Genomic DNA, 27,871 nt, shown 5'->3' with positions numbered 1-27,871 from the left:
TGCTGTTACGACTCTATATACATTGTCCTACAGATGATTAGTGCAGGTGCCGGGCGTCGGACCCCCACTGATCTGATATTGATGGCTTATCTTAAAGAACATTAATCTATATATAAGTCCAGGACCTGTTTAAAGGCTCAGTATGTGTCCGGCCTCCTCCCCTCTGTCTGCAACGTTTGCTATTTCCATGAGTCACATGGAGCAATAGTACATGTTCAAAAGGGGACTTGAAGACCCCCGCTCTCAAGACCAGTTAGGGTCCCAGTGATCAGTGTGGATTAGGGATTTCTTGCATTAATAGTACAACCTGTTAGTTGAGTTGATGCTGGCAAGACTATCCACCCTCCCTCCCCGTAAGTAAACTGGAGCCGATGATCATGGGTGATCAGTAGATAAATTTAGACAGAGGTTCAGATTCAGGATTAAAACTCATCCCTTGGTGGATGGAAAAATCACTTTGTGCAAAACATAGTAGAGGAGGGAATTTACTGCCAAACCTCCCTGCTGTGCAGAATTATTCAGGAGGAAATGACTAATTAGTCACAGAGCAGAAAACATGACAGGCAGCGAACAAGCGCAAAGCAAAGAAACTTAACAGATTATGAGAAATGTAATGACGTCCTCATATAGGATACACGACTGTGATCAGCCATTATCATCACACTCCGCAATTTCACTAATATTTCATTAATTAGAGCAGCAGTTTGTGCTCCAGAGCAGCATTTCTTTCCATCTGGTCAAGAAATTGAAAAATGAGTGAGTAATTTTGGATGCTGCGGAGTCTTAAAAGAAGCTTTAAAGTGCAATTATACTTTTAGTGCATTATTCTGTAGACCCTTAAAGGGGGGGGGTCGTTTAAGTCCTCGGAAAACCCATCTCCTGGCTACAGTTTGTTTGAAAAAAAAAAAAACTAATTGCGCTTTACTCACCCTCCCCAAGTCCAGTACTGAGTCTCCACCGCTGCTCTTGGGAGTCTGCTGTCATCTGCAGCCAATCAGTGAGCTTGTGATGTCTACATTGACAGAACCGCTGAGCTCAGGGACTGCCTGCAGCGCTGTCGATGAGACGTCAGTGCTTCAGAGAGATTGGGCAGTGGCAAAGACTCAGCGCTGGACCTGGGAAACAAGAGAAAAGCACAGTTTTGTTTTTGTTTTGTTTTTTAACAAACTGCAGCAGTCTGCAAGAAAATAGGTAAAAATAAAATAAGGATATGCCTTTTTAAATAAATAAAATGTTTTAATATTGCATTTCGGGTGAATCTCTACAAGTAACCTGATATATGCTTTCAATAATTATGTTGGAGTATCTCTGAGCCGACGGTGCACGACTACGTGAGACAGACGAGGATACCTGTGGCTTTATAACTTGCATTTAATAAACATTTTAATCCAATTTCGCCTATTTCCATCGCATCTTCTTCAGTGCTCTCTGTAATGTGACTTGTCCCATAAGGAACGTGATGGTAAAATTCCTCTTGTACCATTCTCTGAAAAAAAATGGGAAAAAATACCATAAAGGTTTCATGGAGTATAATAAATCCCCAGCCTGCAGTTATAATAGTGTTAAATAATAAACCCTGTCTCTACCTCCAGGTCTGATGTGGGGTGTAAATTATGTAATAGTGTCTTACTGCCAAGAGTCTGCAGGACGGTGATGTCTGCCATAAATCCCCTATAAATACATTATAATAGGAATCTAAATATACATCAGCAGAAAGAAAACCTGGAATAATGTGAATGCTGCTGGTGCTCATATATATGGGCAATCGTACTAAGGAACGGTCCGGTCCAGATACACAGCGCAGCGAGAGCGAGGGCGGTCCTGATACACAGCGGAGCAAGGGCAGTCCTGATACACAGCGGAGCAAGGGCGGTCCTGATACACAGCGGAGCGAGGACGGGAGCAATCCAGATACACAGCGGCGTGAGCAGTCCAGATGCACAGCAGAGTTAGGGTGGGGGCGGTCCGGCACACAGCAGAGTTGGGGGGGGGGCGGTCCGGCACACAGCAGAGTTGGGGGGGGGGGGGGTCCGGCACACAGCAGAGTTGGGGGCGGTCCGGCACACAGCAGAGTTGGGGGGGGGGCGGTCCGGCACACAGCAGAGTTGGGGGGGGGGGCCGGCACACAGCAGAGTTAGGGTAGGGGTGGTCCGGCACACAGTAATACCAGGCGAGATTGATCAGACACATAGTAGTTAATGGGCGGAGGTGATCCGGGACACAGCAGAGCTAGACTGGGGGTAATTCGGCACACAGCAAGGTTAAGGTGGAGGAGGTCCGGCACACAGTAATACCAGGCATGAGTGAGCCGGCACATAGAAGTAAAAGGGTGGGAGTGGTCTGGGACACAGCAGAGCTAGGTTGGGGGTTGTCCGGCACACAGCAGAGTTAGGGTGGAGGTGGTCCGGCACACATTAGTTCTCTGGTACAAGGAAGAACAGAGGTAAACATTGAGTAGGGATGGAGTAACCTGACATATAGAGCTGGGGACTGAATAGCCTTATAGGTGGGAAGTTGTGGGGGAGATCTCCCATAGTAGTTTGCTTCTGAGTTAGGGAAGACCGGCGAACACACAACAGAGATAGGAAAAATATACAGAAAGATAAAAACCTCACAGTCTTTTATACAGAACAGTTTTGTATACCATCCTCCCAACCATTAGCAGGACATCTCATAATATACTATACACTGAGCCCTGCAGTGGCTCGGGGGACACACGTACCCATAGGCGGATTATAATGAGGGCAATCTGGGCTCCAGGGGGCCCATGGCCAGATTGCCCTCATTATAATATGTTGGCGCCAATGCGGCACATACCGGCAGACAGTAGCAGGGGGGCCCCGGACCGCTCGCCCAGCAGCAGCGCACGGCCGCTGCTTCTTCTTCGGCCGGGCCAGCACTGCACCTGTTAACTTCCCTGTGTGCTGGCCCAGCCGCGTCACAGCTAGGAGACACGGCCCTGTGCGCGGCCGTGTCTGCTAGTGTGACGTCACACAGTGTGCGCCCTGCACTGCTGCACCGGAAAGGAGCTGGACGACTGGAGCCGGGGGATGATAAGTAAGTGAGTGATTGAGTGTGTGTGTGTGTGTGTGAGCGTGTGTGTGTAGGCAGATATCATTGTGTGATGTCTGTTTATATGTATTTTTGTGTTTCAAATGTGTTTATGCGTGTATGTACAGTACAGACCAAAAGTTTGGACACACCTTCTCATTTAAAGAAATTTCTGTATTTTCATGACTTTGAAAATTGTACATTCACACTGAAGGCATCAAAACTATGAATTAACACATGTGGAATTATATACTTAACAAAAAAGGGTGAAACAACTGAAAATATGTCTTATATTCTAGGTTCTTCAAAGTAGCCACCTTTTGCTTTGATGACTGCTTTGCACACTCTTGGCATTCTCTTGATGAGCTTCAAGAGGTAGTCACCGGAAATGGTCTTCCAACAATCTTGAAGGAGTTCCCAGAGATGCTTAGCACTTTTTGGCCCTTTTGCCTAAACTCTGCGGTCCAGCTCACCCCAAACCATCTCGATTGGGTTCAGGTCTGGTGACTGTGGAGGCCAGGTCATCTGGCGTAGCCCCCCATCACTCTGCTTCTTGGTCAAATAGCCCTTACACAGCCTGGAGGTGTGTTTGGGGTCATTGTCCTGTTGAAAAATAAATGATGGTCTAACTAAACGCAAACCGGATGGAATAGCATGCCGCTGCAAGATGCTGTGGTAGCCATGCTGGTTCACTATGCCTTCAATTTTGAATAAATCCCCAACAGTGTCACCAGCAAAGCACCCCCACACCATCACACCTCCTCCTCCATGCTTCACGGTGGGAACCAGGCATGTAGAGTCCATCCATTCACCTTTTCTGCGTCGCACAAAGACACGGTGGTTGGAACCAAAGATCTCAAATTTGGACTCATCAGACCAAAGCACAGATTTCCACTGGTCTAATGTCCATTCCTTGTGTTCTTTAGCCCAAACAAGTCTCTTCTGCTTGTTGCCTGTCCTTAGCAGTGGTTTCCTAGCAGCTATTTTACCATGAAGGCCTGCTGCACGAAGCCTCCTCTTAACAGTTGTTGTAGAGATGTGTCTGCTGCTAGAACTCTGTGTGGCATTGACCTGGTCTCTAATCTGAGCTGCTGTTAACCTGCGATTTCTGAGGCTGGTGACTCGGATAAACTTATCCTCAGAAGCAGAGGCGACTCTTGGTCTTCCTTTCCTGGGGCGGTCCTCATGTGAGCCAGTTTCTTTGTAGTGCTTGATGGTTTTTGCAACTGCACTTGGGGACACTTTCAAAGTTTGCCCAATTTTTCGCACTGACTGACCTTCATTTCTTAAAGTAATGATGGCCACTCGTTTTTCTTTACTTAGCTGCTTTTTTCTTGCCATAATACAAATTCTAACAGTCTATTCAGTAGGACTATCAGCTGTGTATCCACCAGACTTCTGCACAACACAACTGATGGTACCAACCCCATTTATAACGCAAGAAATCCCACTTATTAAACCTGACAGGGCACACCTGTGAAGTGAAAACCATTTCCGGTGACTACCTCTTGAAGCTCATCAAGAGAATGCCAAGAGTGTGCAAAGCAGTCATCAAAGCAAAAGGTGGCTACTTTGAAGAACCTAGAATATAAGACATATTTTCAGTTGTTTCACCCTTTTTTGCTAAGTATATAATTCCACATGTGTTAATTCATAGTTTTGATGCCTTCAGTGTGAATGTACAATTTTCATAGTCAGGAAAATACAGAAAAATCTTTAAATGAGAAGGTGTGTCCAAACTTTTGGTCTGTACTGTATATATCTGTATATGTTTGTGTGTATGAGTAACAGCGTGCGGCCTCCCGCTGTCTCTTGGGGGGCGCCGTGCGGCCTCCCGCTGTGTATCGATGGCTACGTGCGCCTCCTGCTGGGTAACGATGGCTACGTGCCGCCTCCCGCTGGGTAACGATGGCTACGTGCCGCCTCCCGCTGGGTATCGATGGCTACGTGCCGCCTCCCGCTGGGTATCGATGGCTACGTGCCGCCTCCCGCTGGGTAACGATGGCTACGTGCCGCCTCCCGCTGGGTAACGATGGCTACGTGCCGCCTCCCGCTGGGTAACGATGGCTACGTGCCGCCTCCCGCTGGGTAGCGATGGCTACGTGCCGCCTCCCGCTGGGTAGCGATGGCTACGTGCCGCCTCCCGATGTGTATCGATGGCTACGTGCGGCCTCCTGCTGTGTATAGGAGGATTGTGGCAGCTCATATTGTATGTAGGGTCTCATAATGTATATAGGGGATGTCAGCATACTTAATTGTGCATACTGTATATAGGGGATGTCAGCATACTTAATTGTGCTCAATATTAAGTCATACAATTAATGTAAAAAAATGATTCTAATTCATGTATTAATATTGTGTCAAATGAATTTCACGTGAACTATCACATGATCTATCACAGGGGATCATGTGACATGTCACGTGATACATCAGGGGTGTGTGTGTGTGTGTGTGTGTGTGTGTGTGTGTGTGTGTGTGTGTCTCTTCTAAACTACCTGGGGCCCTTGCTACTCTTAATCCACCCCTGCACGTACCTGTTGTATTGTGCATGTTTGGTAAAGTTCTTGTTGAGGAAATCGTTATAAAAATCCGCCATCACTTCTGCCTCTAGTGTCCTTTTCCGTCCTGTGAAGGGCAGAGGAGATGTTTGGCACGGACGGTACATTGGCCGAGGATTAATCATTATGATGAGACAGCGATGTGCAGAGTCATCAGACTTTATGTCCAAGATGGAGATAAACACATTCCTGTTGCCTTGAATCAGCAATTTCCAACCTGTGCATCCACAGCTGGTGCAAAATTACAACTCCCAGCATGCAAAAAGGGGTTGTTTTGCAACAGTTGGAGAAATGCCATGTACTTATAGTAGTGACAATGCTTTCTGGGTTGTACACCAGGAGAGATGTCTAATTACAGAGGACCAAACCTCCTGGTGACCCCTGCGGTCTCTAGAACCAGGGGGGTACCGCGCTGCGAACAGGAAGCATTTGAATGGAGAGGAAGGGGTGACACATGCACTGATGGCACAGGTACCCAAACACTGGAAGACATACAGTCCGAAGCATATCCCGGGAAGTCTCACCTTCCTCATCTCTCTGCCCCAAACCCAAGGCGTGAAGTTTTGAGATGATAAATTCTTCTTTTTCCTAAAAAAAAAAATAAAAGAAATACATTCAATAATGATGATGGGATTACAGCCTGCAGAATAGTCCGGCCATTACTCTACTAGGACTAGCTGAACTATACAGTCATGGCCAAAAGTGTTGGCACTCTTGAAATTGTTCCAGAAAATGAAGCATTTCTCCCAGTAAATTATTGCAATTACACGTTTCATTATACACATATTTATTTCCTTTGTGTGCATTGGAACAACACAAAAAAAAAAAAGAGAGAAAAAGGGGCAAATTGGAGATAATTTCACACAAAACCCCAAAATGGGCCAGACAAAATTGTTGGCACCCTCAACTTAATATTTGGTTACACACACTTTGGAATAAATAACTGCAATCGCTTCCTATGACCATCAACAAGCTTCTTACACCTCTCAGCTGGAATTTTGGACCACTCTTCTGCTGACTGTCCCAGGTCGCTCATATTGGAAGACGTCTTCTCCCAATAGCAATTTTAAGATCTCTCCACAGGTGATCAATGGGAATTAGATCCAAACTCATTGCTGCCACTTCACAACTCTCCAGGACATTTCTGGGGACTTCTTGAAGTATGTTTGGGGTCATTGTCCTGCTGGAAGACTCAAAAACACCCGATGCCAGAGGCAGCAAAACAACCCCAAAACATCTTTGAACCTCCACCATATTTGGCTGAAGGTACTGTGTTCTTCTCTTTGCAGCCTCATTCCGTTTTGATAAACAGTAGAGATTAGCTATGGGTTGTAAACTTCTTGATTATGTTGTGGACCGTGGACAAAGGAACATAAAGATCTCTATGGAGATGGACTTGTAACCTTGAGATTGTTGATACTGTTCAATAATTTGGGTTCTCAAGTCGTCAGACAGTTCTCGTCTCCTCTTTCTAGTCCCCATGCTTAGTGTGGCACACACAGACACACAATGAAAAGATTGAGTCAACTTCTCCCCTTTTCGTCTGGTTTCAGGTGTGATATTCATATTGCCCACACCTGTTACTTGCCATAGGTGAGTGTGAACGAGCATCACATGCTTGAAACAAAGAGGTTTACCCACAAATTTGGAAAGGTGCCAACAATTTTGTCCGGCCCATTTTTGGGGTTGTGTGTGAAATTATGTCCAAATTGCCTTTTCTTCTCTGCTTTTTTTGTGTTGTTGCGAAACGCACAAAGGAAATAAAACATGTGTATAACAAAAATGTGTAATTGCAATACTTTTCTAGGAGAAATACTTCATTTTCTGGAACAATTTCAAGGATGCCAACACTTTTGGTCATGACTGTAGGCTCTGTCCAGAATGGCGAGTGTCTATGTTGGGTCTACACAGCCACTCTGGCCGCAACACAAGTGCCCAAAGATTAGTGCAAGTGAATGCATAAATTAAATAAGAAAATAAACCCATTTCTTAGATAAAACATTGTAACTGTAAGTGCTGTAGAGCTTGCAAGGACTGCTCTGAAACTGGGCAGATCCATCGTCCAGCTTCAGTGTCCCTGAGCTCCTGTGATGTTGCGGAGGCAAAGCTGCCTCTGCATGCAACATGGCAGAGCTTTGATTCGGGAGCATTTCGCCATACAGCAAGCAGGGGCAGAGTATCGATATGCCCCTGAGAATAAACCTTTAATTACTATCACTGGGTATGTAGGTGCAGCTGCAGGGTAGACACTGTATGTATAATATAGGCCATCCTGCTTGAAAAGGCCTTGCAATGTCTATAATTATCCCTGTAAATCCATTACAGCCTTAATTATGTGGATAAAGGGCATATAACAAGCAATGAATGCCAAGTCGTAGCATCTTCTGTCTGAAATATCAAACTATGCTAAGCCCTTTAACATGATTATTTCACAAAGAGGAGTTATACCTTAAGGAAAGTCAGATTTTGATTTGCCCAAAACTTTTGATTCCAATCTTCCGTTTCCTGACGCAATTCCCGAAGTTTTCTTTCCAAAGGAGACTCATCTGCCGGGACAAAGTATTTTATAGGTCGAAGATTGGAATATCTATCGGGAGGACCAATCCAATCATACTTGGATTCCACAGGTGGGCAGAAGCTAATAGCCTTAAAAAGAGAAAAAATATATATAACCTATATACAATGGTGGCCAAAAGTATTGGCACCCCTGCAATTCTGTCAGATAATACTCAGTTTCTTCCTGAAAATGATTGCAATCACAAATTCTTTGGTCTTATTATCTTCATTTAATTTGTCTTCAATGAAAAAACACAAAAAGAATTGTCCTAAAGCCAAATTGGATATAATTCCACACCAAACCTAAAAAAGGGGGTGGACAAAAGTATTGGCACTGTTTGAAAAATTATGTGATGCTTCTCTAATTCGTGTAATTAACAGCACCTGTAACTTACCTGTGCACCTAACAGGTGTTGGCAATAACTAAATCACACTTGCAGCCAGTTAACATGGATTAAAGTTGACTCAACCTCTGTCCTGTGTCCTTGTGTCTACCACATTGAGCATGGAAAAAAGAAAGAAGACCAAAGAACTGTCTGAGGACTTGAGAAACCAAATTGTGAGGAAGCATGAGCAATCTCAAGGCTACAAGTCCATCTCCAAAGACCTGAATGTTCCTGTGTCTTCCGTGCGCAGTGTCATCAAGAAGTTTAAAGCCCATGGCACTGTGGCTAACCTCCCTAGATGTGGACGGAAAAGAAAAATTGACGAGAGATTTCAACGCAAGATTGTGCGGATGGTGGATAAAGAACCTCGACTAACATCCAAACAAGTTCAAGCTGCCCTGCAGTCCGAGGGTACAGCAGTGTCAACCCGTACTATCCGTCGGCGTCTGAATGAAAAGGGACTGTATGGTAGGATACCCAGGAAGACCCCACTTCTTACCCCGAGACATAAAAAGCCAGGCTGGAGTTTGCCAAAACTTACCTGAGAAAGCCTAAAAAGTTTTGGAAGAATGTTCTCTGGTCAGATGAGACAAAAGTAGAGGTTTTTGGGAAAAAGCATCAACAGAGTGTACAGGAAAAAAAAAGAGGCATTCAAAGAAAAGAACACGGTCCCTACAGTCAAACATGGCGGAGGTTCCCTGATGTTTTGGAGTTGCTTTGCTGCCTCTGGCACTGGACTGCTTGACCGTGTGCATGGCATTATGAAGTCTGAAGACTACCAACAAATTTTGCAGCATAATGTAGGGTCCAGTGTGAGAAAGCTGGGTCTCCCTCAGAGGTCATGGGTCTTCCAGCAGGACAATGAACCAAAACACACTTCCAAAAGCACTATAAAATGGTTTGAGAGAAAGCACTGGAGACTTCTAAGGTGGCCAGCAATGAGTCCAGACCTGAATCCCATAGAACACCTGTGGAGAGATCTCAAAATGGCAGTTTGGAGAAGGCACCCTTCAAATATCAGGGACCTGGAGCAGTTTGCCAAAGAAGAATGGTCTACAATTCCAGCAGAGCATTGTAAGAAACTCATTGATGGTTACCGGAAGCGGTTGTTCAGTTATTTTGGCTAAAGGTTGTGCAACCAAGTATTAGGCTGAGGGTGCCAATACTTTAGTCTGGCCCATTTTTGGAGTTTTGTGTGAAATGATCAATGATTTGATTTTTTCTTCATTCTCCTTTGTGTTTTTTCCTTACAAGCAAATTAAATGAAGAGAATACCAAAGAATTTGTGATTGCAATCATTTTCAGGAAGAAACTGAGTATTATCTGCCAGAATTGCAGGGGTGCCAATACTTTTGGCCACCACTGTAGGCAGAAAAAAAATGGCAAAAATATATTATAGCTGTTCATCCTAAGAGTTATTTTTTACCCTTACTAGTATATTGTATAAACGTTTCCGTCAGTTCTAGAAGATGCATTACTGTATCAAGTTCTGCCAAAGTCTATAGCAACAGTGCCGCCTGCTGGAGAAACAGTGTTATAACAAATGGAGTAGGAGAAGAAACTGCATCAGCAGGACAACTCCTTCATTGACAGGATTGGTGGGGGTCTCAGAGGTTGGACAGCCTCCGATTACAACCTGATGGCATATCACCATATAAAATGGGAAAAACCCTTTAATCCTACATGTCCAGCATCTGTAACCCCCCTCATTAAACCTGGAAGGCTGCGTTCACACTGGTGACTGCAGTTTCGTTACATAAAAATAAAAAGGATCTGACTTAATACGGCCTCTAATGGAGCCTGACAGACCCCATAGGGACAGCAGTTCCCTTACACAGTCAGGCAGACAGGATTGTCGCTGCTGAGGCCACCATATTTTTTTTATTTTTGGGGTGGCCCTTTGTGTAGAAAAGCGTAGTCTGCTACTTTATTTTTCCTACATGGTTAAATGAATGGTATCCAGAGACACAATAACCAGTTGGAGGTTAAAAGGACGCTTATGGAGCTATAGACACAAAGGGCGAGATCTGCCAACCAAGGGAAGAGGTGAGGAGCAGGGACTGGCCTTTTTGACTAGTAAATTCGAGCGGTATGGTCCCCAGTTTTTAAATATATGTTTTAGGTTTTTTCCCACAGTGCAAAAACAGTGGATTTTCTACTGTGTATTAGTTTACGGAAAATTGGCTGCATTTTACAGCGCTAGCGAAGCAAACGAGATTAAGAAGTTTAATGCACATGCGGCAAAATAGGTTCACAGCATAAAGTTGACAGGAACTGAGGGTTTGAGATCTGCAGCAGGTAAATTTATGCAGCAGATACAGGTGCGAGTTCCACCCCTTGCCATGCAGCTTCCCTGCCTGTTTTCCGCAATAACTGCAGTAGCATATACAGTTGCAGGTATCACCATGTGACCTCCGCTTCCGGAGGCACAAAGCAAGAACGTTCCGTGCCTCCGCGTTTCAGAGTAAAACATACCTGGCTGAAATGAAACAAGATAGTGTCTGATAATGTCACGCCAGGTGTGGGAAAGACTTAGTGCAACTCAGAGGGAAAGGGAGCCCAGACACTAGGGAAAGGGGGGAGTGGAGACCTTCTAATCTGGTCTAGTGTCACCCTGTCTCAACTACCGTCCCTATATTGGCTCCTCACCAATCGCCGCACACGTGCCTTGCCCTGACTTTCCCTGGCGTATGGCTAAGGCTAAGGAAGGGAGGAGATGAGCACTAGTTGATCTCCGCTAAACTCTATAGACAACAAGGGTAGACAAACAGAGGGGGGATTGCTTAGCTGTAGACGACTCCAGCAAAATGCGCACACGTCCTCAAGCTCCAGAGAGGACAAAGTACTGCTCTTGCTAAGACTCACAGATGTCTGTAATGCCAAACGTAGAGATCTCCAGCAACCAACTGCAGGGCGACTGTCTGTCACCTCTGACACACCCGTGACAGATACATTCTTTAAAAGGAGTTGTCTCAACTTTATCAACGAGCACAAATTTCAATGTGCTTGGAAAAACAAGCAAATTTGCAATTTCTCTCTTATTAAGAATCCTCTCTGTTCTCAAGAATGGAGGGATAGAATGCCACTTCTGCAGTCTGTGGTGGTCAATCTCTTAAAATGAAGAATACAAACAAAACATTGGATTGCTACTTTATAAGTAGTATCTTATAAAGGTTACAGGCTTGCAATAACAAGAAGCCTAGTTAGAATAGCAAATAAGAAGAACTAAGTCATACCATGATTGCTCCGAGATTTAGAGAATCAGAGAAGTGAAAGAAAAACAAAAGAATTAACCAAGGGGTTTTCAAGAAGAAAACCAAATCTGTTGAGCCCAAAGCACCATACAAGGAAATTCCTCATGGAGATTTAGGTCTCAATAATGAGAACACACTCATCTGCAGAGCCCATGCCCGTATTTTGGATATAGAAAGAGATCTTTCAATGGGCAGTTAATATCAATTATGGTAGTACAAATGGGTTCTCAATATGTCAAGTAGTAATTCGCGCTTAAGGAACGGGATACAGACGCAAAGGGAGGTATTGGAAGTAAAAAGTGGGTCTTTATTAGAATATCAAGACATAAAATGTAAAAGGTATAAAAAGGTATAAAATATATAAGGAAGGGGGGGGTTTTGGAGTAAGAGCTAAAAGAAGTGGGGTCTAGAATCTAAAAAACACACACTGAGGTGTGTATAGTGAAACAATGGTCCTGAGGAACAATAATTGCTGGGTACAGATAGATCCTCTGTGGAGCTCAGAGTGGGAGGACCTGTAAGGAAGAGGAGTGGGTGGTTAGGATATTTAAGATTTTTTAAAGATATTTTAAAATCATTTAATTAAAATGGGTCCTGGAAGAGTAGTAGGGGTGGTATGAATGGATAAATACCTGATCAGATGAGTAGGGATGATCAGGTGGGTCGTCTCGGGCGATCCTCAGGTTAATACCTATGGTATCATCGATAATGAGTAACTGGTATGATGCGGTATTATGGTACAATATGGGGGTCTTAGTACCTGTATATGGGGTCGTGCTCCTGAGTCCAAACTGTTGATCACGTAGTAGGGATGCGGCTTATTGGGTTGTATGGTAACCTGCTCAGTGGCTGGGTTCCATTGTAGGTGGTACCTCTGACTGGTAGCAATAAAATAAGTAAGGCTAGTAAGAGGGTGGTGGGTTGGGTGTGTTGATCTAAGATTGGGGGGGGGGGGGGTTACCTGGCTTTCATCATACTCAGATATGTTGTGGTAGGTATCTAAATGGTTCAGAGAAATCTGGTATATAAGTAGCCGTGGGGATCCACAAGTGGTATTTGATATCACCTGTAAATGAGAATACAATATTATAGTATTGGGCAGAGATAGAGACCAGGAGGAGTAAGTGGTTGTAGGTTACCTGAGTCACTAGATATTTGAGTGCTATCCTATAATATTCCTGGTGGGATGATAGTGAGCTGTTGGTGGCCTATAGCCTCTGATCCAATATGTCCAGTGGTAAATAATATTACCTGTAGACGGAAATACAGGATTATGGTATTGGGCAGAGATAAGGACCAGGAGAAGTAAGTGGTTATTGATTGATTACCTGAGTCGCTGGGTTTATAAGTGCTATCCTATAATATTCCTGGTGGGATAGTGATGAACTGTTGGTGGCTAATAGCCTCTGATCCAATATGTCCAGTGGGGCACGAAAGTGGATGGTAACATCTTTAAGAGGTCGTCCCTGGATGGGGTAGATAGTACTGGAGGGAGGTCAAGGGATAAGATTAACCCCTTAATAACATCTGACGTACTAATACGCGTCTGTGCCCTGGGACTTAAGAGCCAGACCCGTATTAGTACGTCATCGCGATCGCGCCCGCACACAGGCTGTGCGGGCGCGATCGCCGCCGGGTGTCAGCTGATTGTCACAGCTGACACCCGGTACTATGTGCAGGGAGCGGTCACGCACCGCTCCCAGCACATTAACCCCCGCGATGCTGCGATCGAAGTCGATCGAAGTCGATCGCGGCATTGCGGGGGCAAGGGGAGGTGATCGGCGATACTCACCTCCTCTTCCGGCTTCCAGCGCAGTCTGCAAAGGCTTCCCGGGTGTTGCCATGACGACCCGATGTCGTCATGACAACATCCGGGTCACCAGAGAGCAGGAAGATTGCTTGGACATGCGCAGTGCATCTCCAAGCAATCTTCACACTGTGCACTTCTGACAGCCTTCATGGCATAGGGATGGTGCTCCATTCCTGTGCCATGCAGGCGATCAGAAAAAAAAAAGTGAAAGTCCCAGAGTGGGACAAAGTAATAAAGTGTATAAACTGTGTGAAAGTGGAAAAAAAAAAAAAAAAAAAAATGTGCAAAAATATTATAAAAAAATAAAAAAAATAATACACCAAAAATAAAAATATAATGTACCCATCAATAAATTTTATTATAAAAAAAATAAAAAAAAAACAATAAAAGTACACATATTTGGTATCGCCGCGTCCGGAACAACCTGACCTATAAAACTGTCCCACTAGTTAACCCCTTCAGTGAACACGGTAAAAAAAAAAAAAAAAAAACCAAGCAAAAAACAATGCTTTATCACCATACCGCCAAACAAAAAGTGGAATAACACGCGATCAAAAAGACGCATATAAATAAAAATGATACCGCTGAAAATGTCATCTCGTCCCGCAAAAAACAAGCCGCCATATAGCTCCATCAGCCGAAAAATAAAAAAGTTATAGCTCTCAGAATAAAGCGATACTAAAAAATATTTTTTTCTATAAAATAGCTTTTATTGTGTATAAGCGCCAAAACATAGAAAAATGATACAAATGTGGTACCGCTGTAAACGTACTGACCCGAAGAGTAAAGCTGCCTCATCAATTTTACCACACGCGGAACAGAATAAAAAAAAAAAAAAAAAAACAATTCCTGAATTGTTGGTTTTTGTTTATTCTGCCTCCCAAAAATCGGAATAGAAAGCGATCAAAAAATGTCACGTGCCTGAAAATGGCACCAATAACAACGTCAAGTCATCCCACAAAAAACGAGCCGTCACATGACTGTCTGCCAAAATCTGGAAAAATTATAGCTCTCAAAATATGGCGATGCAAAAACTAGATTTTACAAAAAATGCGTCTTTTAGTGTGTGACAGCTGTCAGTCATAAAAACCCCATATGATTCTGGCATTGCTGTAATCACACCGACCCGAAGAATAAAGTCGTCTAATCACTTATACCGCACAAGGAACGGCGTCAAAAATAAACTCTTGAGTTAGGATTGGGCTAGGGTTAGGGCTGGGTTTGGGGCTAGGGTTGTGCTGGGGCTAGGGTTGTGCTGGGGCTAGGGTTGTGCTGGGGCTAGGGTTGTGCTGGGGCTAGGGTTGTGCTGGGGCTAGGGTTGTGCTGGGGCTAGGGTTGTGCTAGGGTTAGGGCTGGGGTTGGGATTTTTTTCAAAAGTAAGAAAAAAAGATGACGATATGGCGACTAGTGTTGAGAGCAAGTGCTCGCTACTTGAGTTTGCATCGGGTGCTCTGGTATGCATTTAGTATCGTGGGTATTTGAGTGACATGCTCGAGTCTCTGCCCCATATGCTTCGCGGCCAAAAAACTTTACGGGGATTGCCTGCCATGCACGAGCGATCCCCGCATGTTTTTTTTTGGGTGTCTAATAACCGTGAAACATGCGGAGCAGGGACTCGAGCATGTCACTCAAGCACACGCTGTACATGGTGCATACCTGAGTACCCGATGCAAACTCAAGTAGCGAGCACTTGCGCTCAAGAATAATGAAAACTTATTCAATATGATGACCTAATGTAAACAAATAATGTGCCGTACCTCTGGGTTCAAAATGTTCACTATACACCTTAATAAAATCTTTGAGGGGTATAGTTTCCAAAATGGGGACACTTGTGGGGGAGCTCCACTGTTTAGGCACATCACGGGCTCTCCAAACGCGACATGGTGTCCGCTAACAAATTGAATGGAAAATCGGCTCAAATTGTTAGCGGACGCCATGTTGCGTTTGGAGAGCCCCTGTGTGTCCAAACATTGGAGCTCCCCCACAAGTGACCCCATTTTGGAAACTAGACCCCCCAAGGCACCTATCTAGATGCATAGTGAGCACTTAGAACCCCCAGGTGCTTCACAAATTGATTCGTAAAAATGAAAAAGTGAAAATAAAACACTTTTTCATTTTTATGAATCAATTTGTGAAGCACCTGGGGTTCCAAGTGCTCACTATGAATCTAGATAGGTGCCTTGGGGGGTCTAGTTTCCAAAATGGGGTCACTTGTGGGGGAGCTCCAATGTTTGGGCACACAGGGACTCTCTAAATGCAACATGGTATCCGCTAACAAATTGAATGGAAAATCGGCTCAAATTGTTAGCGGACACCACATTGCGTTTGGAGAGCCCCTCTGTGCCCAAACATTGGAGCTCCTCCACAAGTGACCCCATTTTGGAAACTAGACCCCCCAAGGCACCTATCTAGATGCATAGTGAGCACTTGGAACCCCTAGGTGCTTCACAAATTAATTCGTAAAAATGAAAAAGTGTTTTTTTTTTCACTTTTTCATTATTACGAATCAATTTGTGAAGCACCTGGGGGTTCCAAGTGCTCACTATGCATCTAGAAAGGTGCCTTGGGGGGTCTAGTTTCCAAAATGGGGTCACTTGTGGGGGAGCTCCAAAGTTTGGGCACAGAGGGGCTCTCCAAACGCAATGTGGCGTCCGCTAACAATTTGAGCCGATTTTCCATTCAATTTGTTAGCGGATACCATGTTGCATTTAGAGAGTCCCTGTGTGCCCAAACATTGGAGCTCCCCCACAAGTGACCCCATTTTGGAAACTAGACCCCCCAAGGCACCTATCTAGATGCATAGTGAGCACTTGGAACCCCTAGGTGCTTCACAAATTGATTCGTAAAAATGAAAAAGTGTTTTTTTTTTTCACTTTTTCATTATTACGAATCAATTTGTGAAGCACCTGGGGGTTCCAAGTGCTCACTATGCATCTAGAAAGGTGCCTTGGGGGGTCTAGTTTCCAAAATGGGGTCACTTGTGGGGGAGCTCCAAAGTTTGGGCACAGAGAAGCTCTCCAAACGCAATGTGGTGTCCGCTAACAATTTGAGCCGATTTTCCATTCAATTTGTTAGCGGATACCATGTTGCATTTAGAGAGTCCCTGTGTGCCCAAACATTGGAGCTCTCCCACAAGTGACCCCATTTTGGAAACTAGACCCCCCAAGGCACCTATCTAGATGCATAGTGAGCAGTTGGAACCCCCAGGTGCTTCACAAATTGATTCATACAAATGAAAAAGTGTTTTTTTTTTTCACTTTTTCATTGTTACGAATCAATTTGTGAAGCACCTGGGGGTTCCAAGTGCTCACTATGCATCTAGATAGGTGCCTTGGGGGGTCTAGTTTCCAAAATGGGGTCACTTGTGGGGGAGCTCCAATGTTTGGGCACACAGGGACTCTCTAAATGCAACATGGTGTCCGCTAACAAATTTAACGCAAAATTGGCTCAAATTGTTAGCGACACCATGTTGCGTTTGGAGAGCTGCTGTGTGCCCAAACATTGGAGCTCCCCCACAAGTGACCCCATTTTGGAAACTAGACCCCCCAAGGCACCTATCTAGATGCATAGTGAGCACTTGGAACCCCCAGGTGCTTCACAAATTGATTCGTAACAATGAAAAAGTGAAAAAAAAAAACACTTTTTCATTTTTATGAATCAATTTGTGAAGCACCTGGGGGTTCCAACTGCTCACTATGCATCTAGATAGGTGCCTTGGGGGGTCTAGTTTCCAAAATGGGGTCACTTGTGGGGGAGCTCCAAAGTTTGGGCACACATGGGCTCTCCAAACACAACATGGCGTCCGCTAATTATTCAAGCAAATTTTACAATCAAAAAGTCAAATAGCGCTCCTTCCCTTCCGAGCCCTGCCGTGCGCCCAAACAGTATTTTTTCCCCAAATATTGGGTATCTGCGTGCCCAGGGGAAATTGCACAACAAATTTTGGGGTCCATTTTTTCTTGTTACCCCTGTGAAAATAAAAAAAATTGGGTCTAAATTAACAATTTTGTGAAAAAAGTTAAATGTTCATTTTTTTCTTCCACATTCAAAAAATTCCTGTGAAGCACCTGAAGGGTTAATAAAGTTCTTGAATGTGGTTTTGAGCACCTTGAGGGGTGCAGTTTTTAGAATGGTGTCACTTTTGGGTATTTTCTGTCATAAAGACCCCTCAAAGTGACTTCAAATGTGATGTGGTCCCTAAAAAAATGGTTTTGTAAATTTTGTTGGAAAAATGAGAAATCGCTGGTCAACTTTTAACCCTTATAGCTCCCTAACAAAAAAAAATTTTGGTTCCAAAATTGTGCTGATGTAAAGTAGACATGTGGGAAACGTTATTTATTAACTCTTTTGTGTGACATATCGCTCTGATTTCAGGGCTTAAAAATTCAAATTTTGAAAATTGCAAAATTTTCGCCAAATTTCCGTTTTTTTCACAAATAAACGCAAGTGATATCGAAGAAATTTTTCCACAATCATGAAGTACAATATGTCACGAAAAAACAATCTCAGAATCAGGGGGATCCGTTGAAGCGTTCGAGAGTAATTACCTCATAAAGTGACAGTGGTCAGAATTGTAAAAATTGGCCCGGTCATTAACGTGCAAACCACCCGCGGGGCTTAAGGGGTTAATGAACAGAGGGAGACGGTGCAGAGTGCAGTATACTCACAGTTGGATGGCCTTACGTGGGGGTAGTCGCGGTCGGTCGTGCAGGATGTACCGCTGTCTGATGGGGCTGGTAGAAGTGTCCTGGATCCGGAGCGGGAGCGGAGTCCCGGCCGGTGACTACCGCTTCCCGCGTCTTCCGGATATAGAAGTAAGTGTGCTCCCTGCAGAGAGCGCTTGAGGACCTGGGTCACGTGACGGCACGTGATGCTAAAGATACGGTGGCTGTAGTGGGGCAATCTTCCAACGCGTTTCGAAAGGCTCGGCTTTCTTCTTCAGGGATAGCCTCACACAGCGCTATGGCACCTATATATGGTCTGATGGGGGTGTGGTCCTGTGAGTACCTGTCAATCTGTCAGTCAGCAAATGCAAATAATTCAATTTCGCTGTTAAGTCCTCTGGGTTTGAGGGTGTTTAATTGAAAGATCCATTTGCTTTCTGTTCTGGACATTGGGTGATTTCATCAAAACTATCTCCAATGTTTTGGCACAATTTGGATCCCTGTGACCTGGCTCCCATTAGGGCATCCTTTGTGTTTTTCCATATAGTGTTTAGATAGTGGGTGTCCGATATACTTATTTTTTATATTTCTTAGATGTTCATTAATTCTGACGTTCATAGGCCGTTTCGTTCTCCCCACATACATTTTTTTACATGGGCATAGTATACCGTATATCACCCCTGTAGTGGTGCATGTGATAAAGTCCTCAATAGGGTATATCTCAGGTCCATGGCTGACAGTACACTGTTTAGGTATTTTTAATGTTTTGCACATTTTACATTTTTTGCACGGAAAAAAACCTTTAATTTTTTGTTGAAAGGGGGTGTGTGGTTGGTTGTGTTGTTGGTAATTGTTTATTGTTGGGGCTATGATGTTTCCTAGGTTCCGTGCTCTTTTGTATATGAATTTTGGTTTGTCAGTAAGTAGTTCTCCGATTATTTTATCATCCCTAAGTGTGTGCCAGTGTTTAGTGACGATTTTTCTGAATAGGTAAGTGTTGGAGCAGTATGGTGTGATTATTGGGATATTTAACTGGTGTTTCACCGGTTTTTCATATGGGATTTTTTTATTATTATTATTGGATATCCCCAAGAGGTTTTCTCGTGGTATTTTGGCTACCAAATTTACCGTTTCTTTCAGGAATTCTGCATTATATCCTTTTTCGATGAACTTTTTAGTTAGTTGGTCGGCCTCTTCTTCGAAGTCTGGACCCTTCGAACAGTTCCTATGTAATCGTATAAATTGGCTACGGGGGACGTTGAGTAGCCAGTTTGGAAGATGGCAGCTGTCAAGTGGTATGTATCCGTTAGTATCTGCTGGTTTACAGTATGTACGGGTGTGGATATGGTTATCCTCGATATAAATTTTTAGGTCCAGGAAGTTCACCGTTTGGGTGCTGGTAGTTGAGGTGAAGTGTAGGAAATAATCATTCAAACTGGCTACTCAACGTCCCCCGTAGCCAATTTATACGACTACATAGGAACTGTTCGAAGGGTCCAGACTTCGAAGAAGAGGCCGACCAACTAACTAAAAAGTTCATTGAAAAAGGATATAATGCAGAATTCCTGAAAGAAACGGTAAATTTGGTAGCCAAAATACCACGAGAAAACCTCTTGGGGATATCCAATAATAATAATAAAAAAATCCCATATGAAAAACCGGTGAAACACCAGTTAAATATCCCAATAATCACAACCATACTGCTCCAACACTTACCTATTCAGAAAAATCGTCACTAAACACTGGCACACACTTAGGGATGATAAAATAATCGGAGAACTACTTACTGACAAACCAAAATTCATATACAAAAGAGCACGGAACCTAGGAAACATCATAGCCCCAACAATAAACAATTACCAACAACACAACCAACCACACACCCCCTTTCAACAAAAAATTAAAGGTTTTTTTCCGTGCAAAAAATGTAAAATGTGCAAAACATTAAAAATACCTAAACAGTGTACTGTCAGCCATGGACCTGAGTGTTATGCACACGCCTGGGCTGAGCGGCGTGTGCGTGTGATTGTAGTGATTCCACTGGACCATGAACCGGAGAGTGCCTGGAGGGGCGTGACTAAGTATCTGGCCGATCCGACCAAGATGGCACGACGGCATACGACGCCAGTGCACCAGGGAGAAACCGGGCAGAGGGACCAGGTGCTACTCCAGGTCAAACTCCGGACACGGGGGTTGACCCACACAGGGATTACTGGATCAGGCTGGTTAGGCTGGCGCACAGACTGGAGGGTATAGGCAGGCACGACTGGTATGCAGGCAGGCGGGTAAAGGCAAGCGCAGCTAGAGTGCAGACAGGGAGGCACTAGCAGGTAGGAACACAGGCGGGATAGGACCCAGTACACACTGGGACTCAGGAACAGGCAGGTTAGGCTGGCACAGACTGGTGGATATAAGCAAACACGGCAGGTATGCAGATGGGTGGATACAGGCGAGTATGCAGGCAGGGAGGTACTGGCCGAAAGGACGGGCTGGAGCACAGAAAGGTTAAGACCCAGTACAGACTGGGTCACAGAACCGCAGATGCGGTAGACAACCACAGCAGAGAGGGAACGCCCGAAGCGGTGGGCAAGAACAGGGCAGGACAGGACTGCCGGAGCAGCGGGCAGAAGCAGGGCAGGACAGGACTGCCGGAGCAGCGGGCAGAAGCAGGGCAGGACACGACTGCCGGAGCAGCGGGCAGAAGCAGGGCAGGACACGACTGCCGGAGCAGCGGGCAGAAGCAGGGCAGGACACGACTGCCGGAGCAGCGGGCAGAAGCAGGGCAGGACACGACTGCCGGAGCAGCGGGCAGAAGCAGGGCAGGACACGACTGCCGGAGCAGCGGGCAGAAGCAGGGCAGGACACGACTGCCGGAGCAGCGGGCAGAAGCAGGGCAGGACACGACTGCCGGAGCAGCGGGCAGAAGCAGGGCAGGACACGACTGCCGGAGCGTTAAGCAAAGGAGTCAGAGCAGACTAGAACCGCCGGAGCGGTGAGCAAAGGAGTCAGAGCAGACTAGAACCGCCGGAGCGGTGAGCAAAGGAGACAGAGCAGGCTAGAACCGCCGGAGCGGTGAGCAAAGGAGACAGAGCAGGCTAGAACCGCCGGAGCGGTGAGCAAAGGAGACAGAGCAGGCTAGAACCACCGGAGCGGTGAGCAAAGGAGTCAGAGCAGGCTAGGCTGAGTAGGGGGGACAGGGCTCTGTTCACACGGAACAGACAGGAAGGGAAAGGCAGAGCCAGACACCACAGGGTACTAGCAGAGAAGTAGCGAGTGGACCACAAACTCACAAACGGGAGTACAGAGACAACAAGCAGGAGTTAGGTACGAGTTCAGACTCTGCAGAAAAAGGAAGGGAACGGACATAGAGGCAAAACAGGTAAAGGATAGGAGAGAGTTCAGACTGGAACTGAGTGTACGGAGGAGACCGACACTGCAGCGGAATACAGGAGCGGGTCTGGGAATACGGCCCCCAGAGAGGCAGGACGAACAGGCAAGGTGCGTGTTCAGACAGGACAGACAAGATACAGGAGCAGGTCTAGGTAATCGGCCCCTAGAAGGCAGGAGGAACAGGCTAGGAGCGTGTTCAGACAGGTCAGACAAGATACAGGAACGGGTCTAGGTAATCGGCCCCTAGAAGGCAGGAGGAACAGGCTAGGAGCGTGTTCAGACAGGCCTGGAAATACAGCCTCCTGGATAGGCAGACAAGAGAACACAGAACGGGACCTGGCACCTTCAGAGTGCAAGCACACACTGAATGAAACACTATGCTCAGGCAGGGATAGATGGGAGCAGCTGAGCTATATACCAGGTGACAGACAGCAATAGGCTGAGGACGCACAAGGGGTGTGACCCACAGCAGGTACAAAAAGCAGGAAGTGATCGGGCGCCGCCCTTAAGCAGCAGAAACAGACACAAACAGACAGCATGGAGGGAAGCCAGAGAGACATTCTGGACAGGAGATCAAGTGCGCGCTCTTGCACAGTGGGAGATGGACCACTATGCAAGGACGCTGCCAGGTATGTTACACTGAGATATACCCTATTGAGGACTTTATCACATGCACCACTACAGGGGTGATATACGGTATACTATGCCCATGTAAAAAAATGTATGTGGGGAGAACGAAACGGCCTATGAACGTCAGAATTAATGAACATCTAAGAAATATAAAAAAAAAGTATATCGGACACCCACTATCTAAACACTATATGGAAAAACACAAAGGATGCCCTAATGGGAGCCAGGTCACAGGGATCCAAATTGTGCCAAAACATTGGAGATTGGGTGATTTCATCAAAACTATGTCCAGAACAGAAAGCAAATGGATCTTTCAATTAAACACCCTCAAACCCAGAGGACTTAACAACGAAATTGAATTATTTGCATTTGCTGACTGACAGATTGACAGGTACTCACAGGACCACACCCCCATCAGACCATATATAGGTGCCATAGCGCTGTGTGAGGCTATCCCTGAAGAAGAAAGCCGAGCCTTTCGAAACGCGTTGGAAGATTGCCCCACTACAGCCACCGTATCTTTAGCATCACGTGCCGTCAAGTGACCCAGGTCCTCAAGCGCTCTCTGCAGGGAGCACACTTACTTCTATATCCGGAAGACGCGGGAAGCGGTAGTCACCGGCCGGGACTCCGCTCCCGCTCCGGATCCAGGACACTTCTACCAGCCACATCAGACAGCGGTACATCCTGCACGACCGACCGCGACTACCCCCACGTAAGGCCATCCAACTGTGAGTATACTGCACTCTGCACCGTCTCCCTCTGTTCATTAATCTTATCCCTTGACCTCCCTCCAGTACTATCTACCCCATCCAGGGACGACCTCTTAAAGACGTTACCATCCACTCTCGTGCCCCACTGGACATATTGGATCAGAGGCTATTAGCCACCAACAGTTCATCACTATCCCACCAGGAATATTATAGGATAGCACTTATAAACCCAGCGACTCAGGTAATCAATCAATAACCACTTACTTCTCCTGGTCCTTATCTCTGCCCAATACCATAATCCTGTATTTCCGTCTACAGGTAATATTATTTACCACTGGACATATTGGATCAGAGGCTATAGGCCACCAACAGCTCACTATCATCCCACCAGGAATATTATAGGATAGCACTCAAATATCTAGTGACTCAGGTAACCTACAACCACTTACTCCTCCTGGTCTCTATCTCTGCCCAATACTATAATATTGTATTCTCATTTACAGGTGATATCAAATACCACTTGTGGATCCCCACGGCTACTTATATACCAGATTTCTCTGAACCATTTAGATACCTACCACAACATATCTGAGTATGATGAAAGCCAGGTAACCCCCCCCCCCCATCTTAGATCAACACACCCAACCCACCACCCTCTTACTAGCCTTACTTATTTTATTGCTACCATTCAGAGGTACCACCTACAATGGAACCCAGCCACTGAGCAGGTTACCATACCCCCCAATAAGCCGCATCCCTACTACGTGATCAACAGTTTGGACTCAGGAGCACGACCCCATATACAGGTACTAAGACCCCCATATTGTACCATAATACCGCATCATACCAGTTACTCATTATCGATGATACCATAGGTATTAACCTGAGGATCGCCCGAGACGACCCACCTGATCATCCCTACTCATCTGATCAGGTATTTATCCATTCATACCACCCCTACTACTCTTCCAGGACCCATTTTAATTAAATGATTTTAAAATATCTTTAAAAAATCTTAAATATCCTAACCACCCACTCCTCTTCCTTACAGGTCCTCCCACTCTGAGCTCCACAGAGGATCTATCTGTACCCAGCAATTATTGTTCCTCAGGACCATTGTTTCACTATACACACCTCAGTGTGTGTTTTTTAGATTCTAGACCCCCCTTCTTTTAGCTCTTACTCCAAAAAACCCCCCTTCCTTATATATTTTATACCTTTTACATTTTATGTCTTGATATTCTAATAAAGACCCACTTTTTACTTCCAATACCTCCCTTTGCGTCTGTATCCCGTTCCTTAAGCGCGAATTACTACTTGACATATTGATATCCCTACTCACTGACACATAGTGGTTTGTGTCTCCCAAATTCGCTGCTGTAGATTGACTAGCCTGCCAGCGCCTCTTTATTTGCATTATTACAAATGGGTTCTATACAGAAAATGTTCCACATTTTCATGAAAAATCTTGTTTAGTCTGTAGCCCAAACCATGCCACAATGTTCTTGGACTTGTGATAGATGCATGATCTTCGATGACCCATCAATGGTAACTCTTAGGCGAGCTGAGTAGAATAGCTACAATTTGTGCATAAAGGAGATTTTTTTTTGGGGGGTAGACAGATTGAAAAATCTTGGAAGAAGATTTTCTGTTCTTGTACTTTTAATTCCCTCAATATCTGATCTTTCGCTTGAATGTGGAAAAAATGAGCTATTACAAGGTGATATATATGTTTTTGGTCCTCTCTCTTGGGGCCAAGTCTTTAGGCACAATAGATAGCCGTGGTGGACAACTAAAGATGAAAACTCAAGGTTGTTGGGAGGTCGTTTTAAAGAAAATGAACAAGGCTTTCTAGTATTCCAACAAAACGTAAATTATTTTGGTGGTATCTATTTTCTAGGTCTCTAATTTTGTCTTGCATTTGATGAAGGCGGGTTGTTGGGTGATGGATATTTCTTAGGTAATGGTCTTCATTTCATAACAACCAGTCTGGTTTTAATTTCGCCAATTCTCTGTGTGTTGTTGGTAACTTATGCTAGCACTTAGTTTAATGAAGGCTATAGTAAATCCAGTCCCTTGCCCAGCACGGGGAGCTAGTAGTCGTGATCCTTCTTGGCTTACTGAGGCAATTGGGTGACACCCATGATCATCTGCAGATACCAAGCTGTTTGCAAAAAAGAAATCGAAATTCGGAGTCTCCATCAATTGAGAGGAATGGAACGGTTACGAGTCTTGAGCGTGTAAAACATTTGTAAGCACAGCCACGTCTTCTGTGCCAGCATCAGTAGATTGGGTGCTGCCTTGTGATCTTCCTTTTCTTCTGTGGCTGTTTTGTGAAGATAATTTTTCCATCATCAGATGAGGTCTTTCAGATGGTTGCAGAATAAAAGTGTATTTATGACTAGGAACGCTCGTTCAAGATAACTGTGCAGAGTAAAAAAAGGCTGCAGATCACTTGACGAATGAGGTCATTCAATGGGTGAAATGATCTTTTGGTTTAAAAAACATTGTTCGCGCAGTGCATCATCATGCGGAAATAAGAAATGATCGATGGTGATCGTTCTGAGCAGTCTTGTTTCAAAAGGCTAACAAGCATAACTAACTAAAAGTGTAGCCGATCGACATTCGTTTAATGTTGCCAATTGGGTAGTGTAAGCCCACCTTAAGGAGGGTGATATAATAGTTGGGAACAAATTGGAAATACTTGTTAAAGGTTTAAAATTAGATCCTGAAGTTACTCCCCTAAAGTCCGATTTATATAATAGTAAAAGGGTAGGATAACTTTGATGTTGTATGACTTGAATTAACGCACATTGGCATTGAGAGATATTTTAAAATCCTTTGGCACAGAAGTGCAGTGTGTTATTTTGAGTTTAAGATTTATTTTGTATCGTCACGTACAGAAGTTAGCGAATATTTACAATTTCAGGCGTTGAGAAGACAGAACACTTGATAAATTGTACTCTTCAGAACATTTCTGGCCACTTGCCTTTATAAAAGTTTCAATAAAGACGACTACTTGGTGGTGATATTGTATGTCATGGTTACATCTTCCCTGTCGAAAGGGTGTTTAAGCCAGTACAGACAAAACAAGTCAGGTAGGCTTTCTACAGTCCAGGTAGAGGCCTTTGGTGGTGACTAAGTCCTCCGTGTGTTGAGGGTTCTGGAGTAAACGCTGAGCTCCAGTTTCTTCCGAGTGCATCAATGGGAGTCGGTGTCCCAAGCCATGCAGCTAGCCCAATTAAAAAGTATTCTTCTGGAAGTAAGAGAATTGTGGCCTGTATGGTGAAAGATGGGATTTAATGATCCTGTTTCTGCGAGTAGTGTGTCCAGGGATCTCACAATACTTCCCTCTCTCCAGTTCACCCCATGTCTTATGATCTTTAATGGCGTCAGGCTTTGGATGTGAAGCACATATCTTCTAGGTCCAAGGCTGATGACAGCGCGAGGCGTCTAGTGGGAAAGTGCGGCTTGTGCACTGGGTACCCGAAGGTAGAAATTTTGAGATCTCTTTAGAGATTGTCCAGTAGATCAAAGACTTTCTTCTTTTCTGGCCTTTTTCATGTTGGATAGTGAGAAATTATAGAAGCAGCTATCTGGAACGCTAGTAATTCAGGATCTTCCGTCGCTTGGAAGTCCTCAGTAAGTAATTCTTACAACAAGTTTAGCCGGCTGGAAGAAGTTTTCGGAAAGTGGACAACCGCTTTAAAGGTTTATTCCGGGAGCTTTTCCAGGCTTCTTTGTTCGGCTAAGTGTAAAGATGCAGTATAGGCTTTAGTAATATGGCAAAAAAAGTGAAGACGGATCGTTAGGAATGAAATGGTGGTTTCAACAACCTTTGCAAACGAAAATCAAGAGCATGTAGAATACAAGAAACAATGTAAGACACAGTATCAGACAAAAATGATTTTATCCACTCACGAGCACCACTTTTTCCCCTTCCACCTCCTTAACTTAGCATTTAATAACAGATAAAATCTGAGAGCCTGTGAACTCACTGAGGAGTCAGATTGTAATAAGTGTTTTATCTCACCCGCTGCGCTGGAGTCACAGCTACACTGCTCAGTACATGTGCCACATAGGGACAGGAGACCCTCATGCGTGCAGCATAGAGGGGACATAAAACAGCTAGTCCCCACTCACTACCTCAGAGACAACTGAAAATTAGCAATCTGGTGAAAAACAGAACAATACAAGGCCTATAATGGCCAGAAATACTGTTATACAAACTCCACCAGGTATTATAATTAGTTACGCCATACGACAATAGATCCATAATAACACATTGAGCCCATATAACTGCGTCAATAAAACACAATTTGACGCAAACATCGTCAGCTTTATGGTCTCAGACGAGTATTGTGCGGCTGAGGCGGCGCTACTGCAGCCGAGAAACTTCTCTGACAGGAATTGGCGCGCTCTGCAGCAGCAGGCTCACGGCCGCACGGCATTCTGGGAGCCAGGCGCCAATAGTACAGGGCAGGGATGACGCAGTAGTTCATGACGTCACCTTGGCAGTTCCCGCTCTTGTGTCGGCGTCTCCGGAGCGCAGAGTGCGGGAGATCAGCAGCCGCGCGGTGTGAGGGCGAAGAAGGGGCACCCGGCCACAGGACGCCGCCATTAACTCCCCCTTTCAAAGATGGCGACGCCGGCTATTTTCTGCGCAGCTTTACGGCAGGACATCACTTCCGCTGTTGCTACGGCAACGTGGGAGTGCTAAGAGACGGCTTTTACAACCAGCGAGACGGCTGGGCCATGGTGACCCGTCACTGACAGGAGCCCGGAGAGGGGCGGGGAGGAGAATACAGCTTGGAAAAGGTGGGGACACCCGGGACCACCCCCCAGTGCTGGGGAGACAG

At 45.1% G+C, this 27,871-nt stretch overlaps 2 protein-coding genes and 1 long non-coding RNA gene across 5 annotated transcripts in view; 2 read left to right on the top strand and 1 right to left on the bottom strand.

Moving 5' to 3' along the window:
- Positions 1-1,215: 1,215 nt before the first annotated feature.
- Positions 1,216-27,789, bottom strand: COA8 (cytochrome c oxidase assembly factor 8). Its single transcript, XM_073638610.1, is given in 6 exon segments — positions 1,216-1,486; positions 5,586-5,676; positions 6,134-6,197; positions 8,058-8,255; positions 27,523-27,647; positions 27,650-27,789. Coding segments are annotated over 6 exon segments (612 nt in total). The 5' UTR covers positions 27,696-27,789; the 3' UTR covers positions 1,216-1,398.
- Positions 23,576-24,178, top strand: LOC141152863 (uncharacterized). The gene is made up of 4 exons (XR_012247173.1): positions 23,576-23,620; positions 23,705-23,818; positions 23,888-23,946; positions 24,064-24,178. It is a non-coding gene; the product is annotated as an uncharacterized lncRNA (long non-coding RNA).
- BAG5 (BAG cochaperone 5) overlaps positions 27,485-27,871 on the top strand; it is a 53,393-nt gene continuing 53,006 nt past the window's right edge. Inside the window, exon 1 of one of the 3 annotated variants that reach the window (XM_073638608.1) lies at positions 27,485-27,830. The gene's annotated coding sequence lies outside the window, so the exon portion shown is untranslated. The other 2 variants (XM_073638607.1, XM_073638606.1) reach the window with 2 other exon arrangements.

This window comes from Phyllobates terribilis, unplaced genomic scaffold (genome assembly GCF_046119375.1).
Source record: "Phyllobates terribilis strain yellow unplaced genomic scaffold, ASM4611937v1 Scaffold_7__3_contigs__length_470593459, whole genome shotgun sequence".
Lineage (NCBI taxonomy): Eukaryota > Metazoa > Chordata > Amphibia > Anura > Dendrobatidae > Phyllobates > Phyllobates terribilis.
This window is presented reverse-complemented; position numbering and strand designations above follow the sequence as displayed.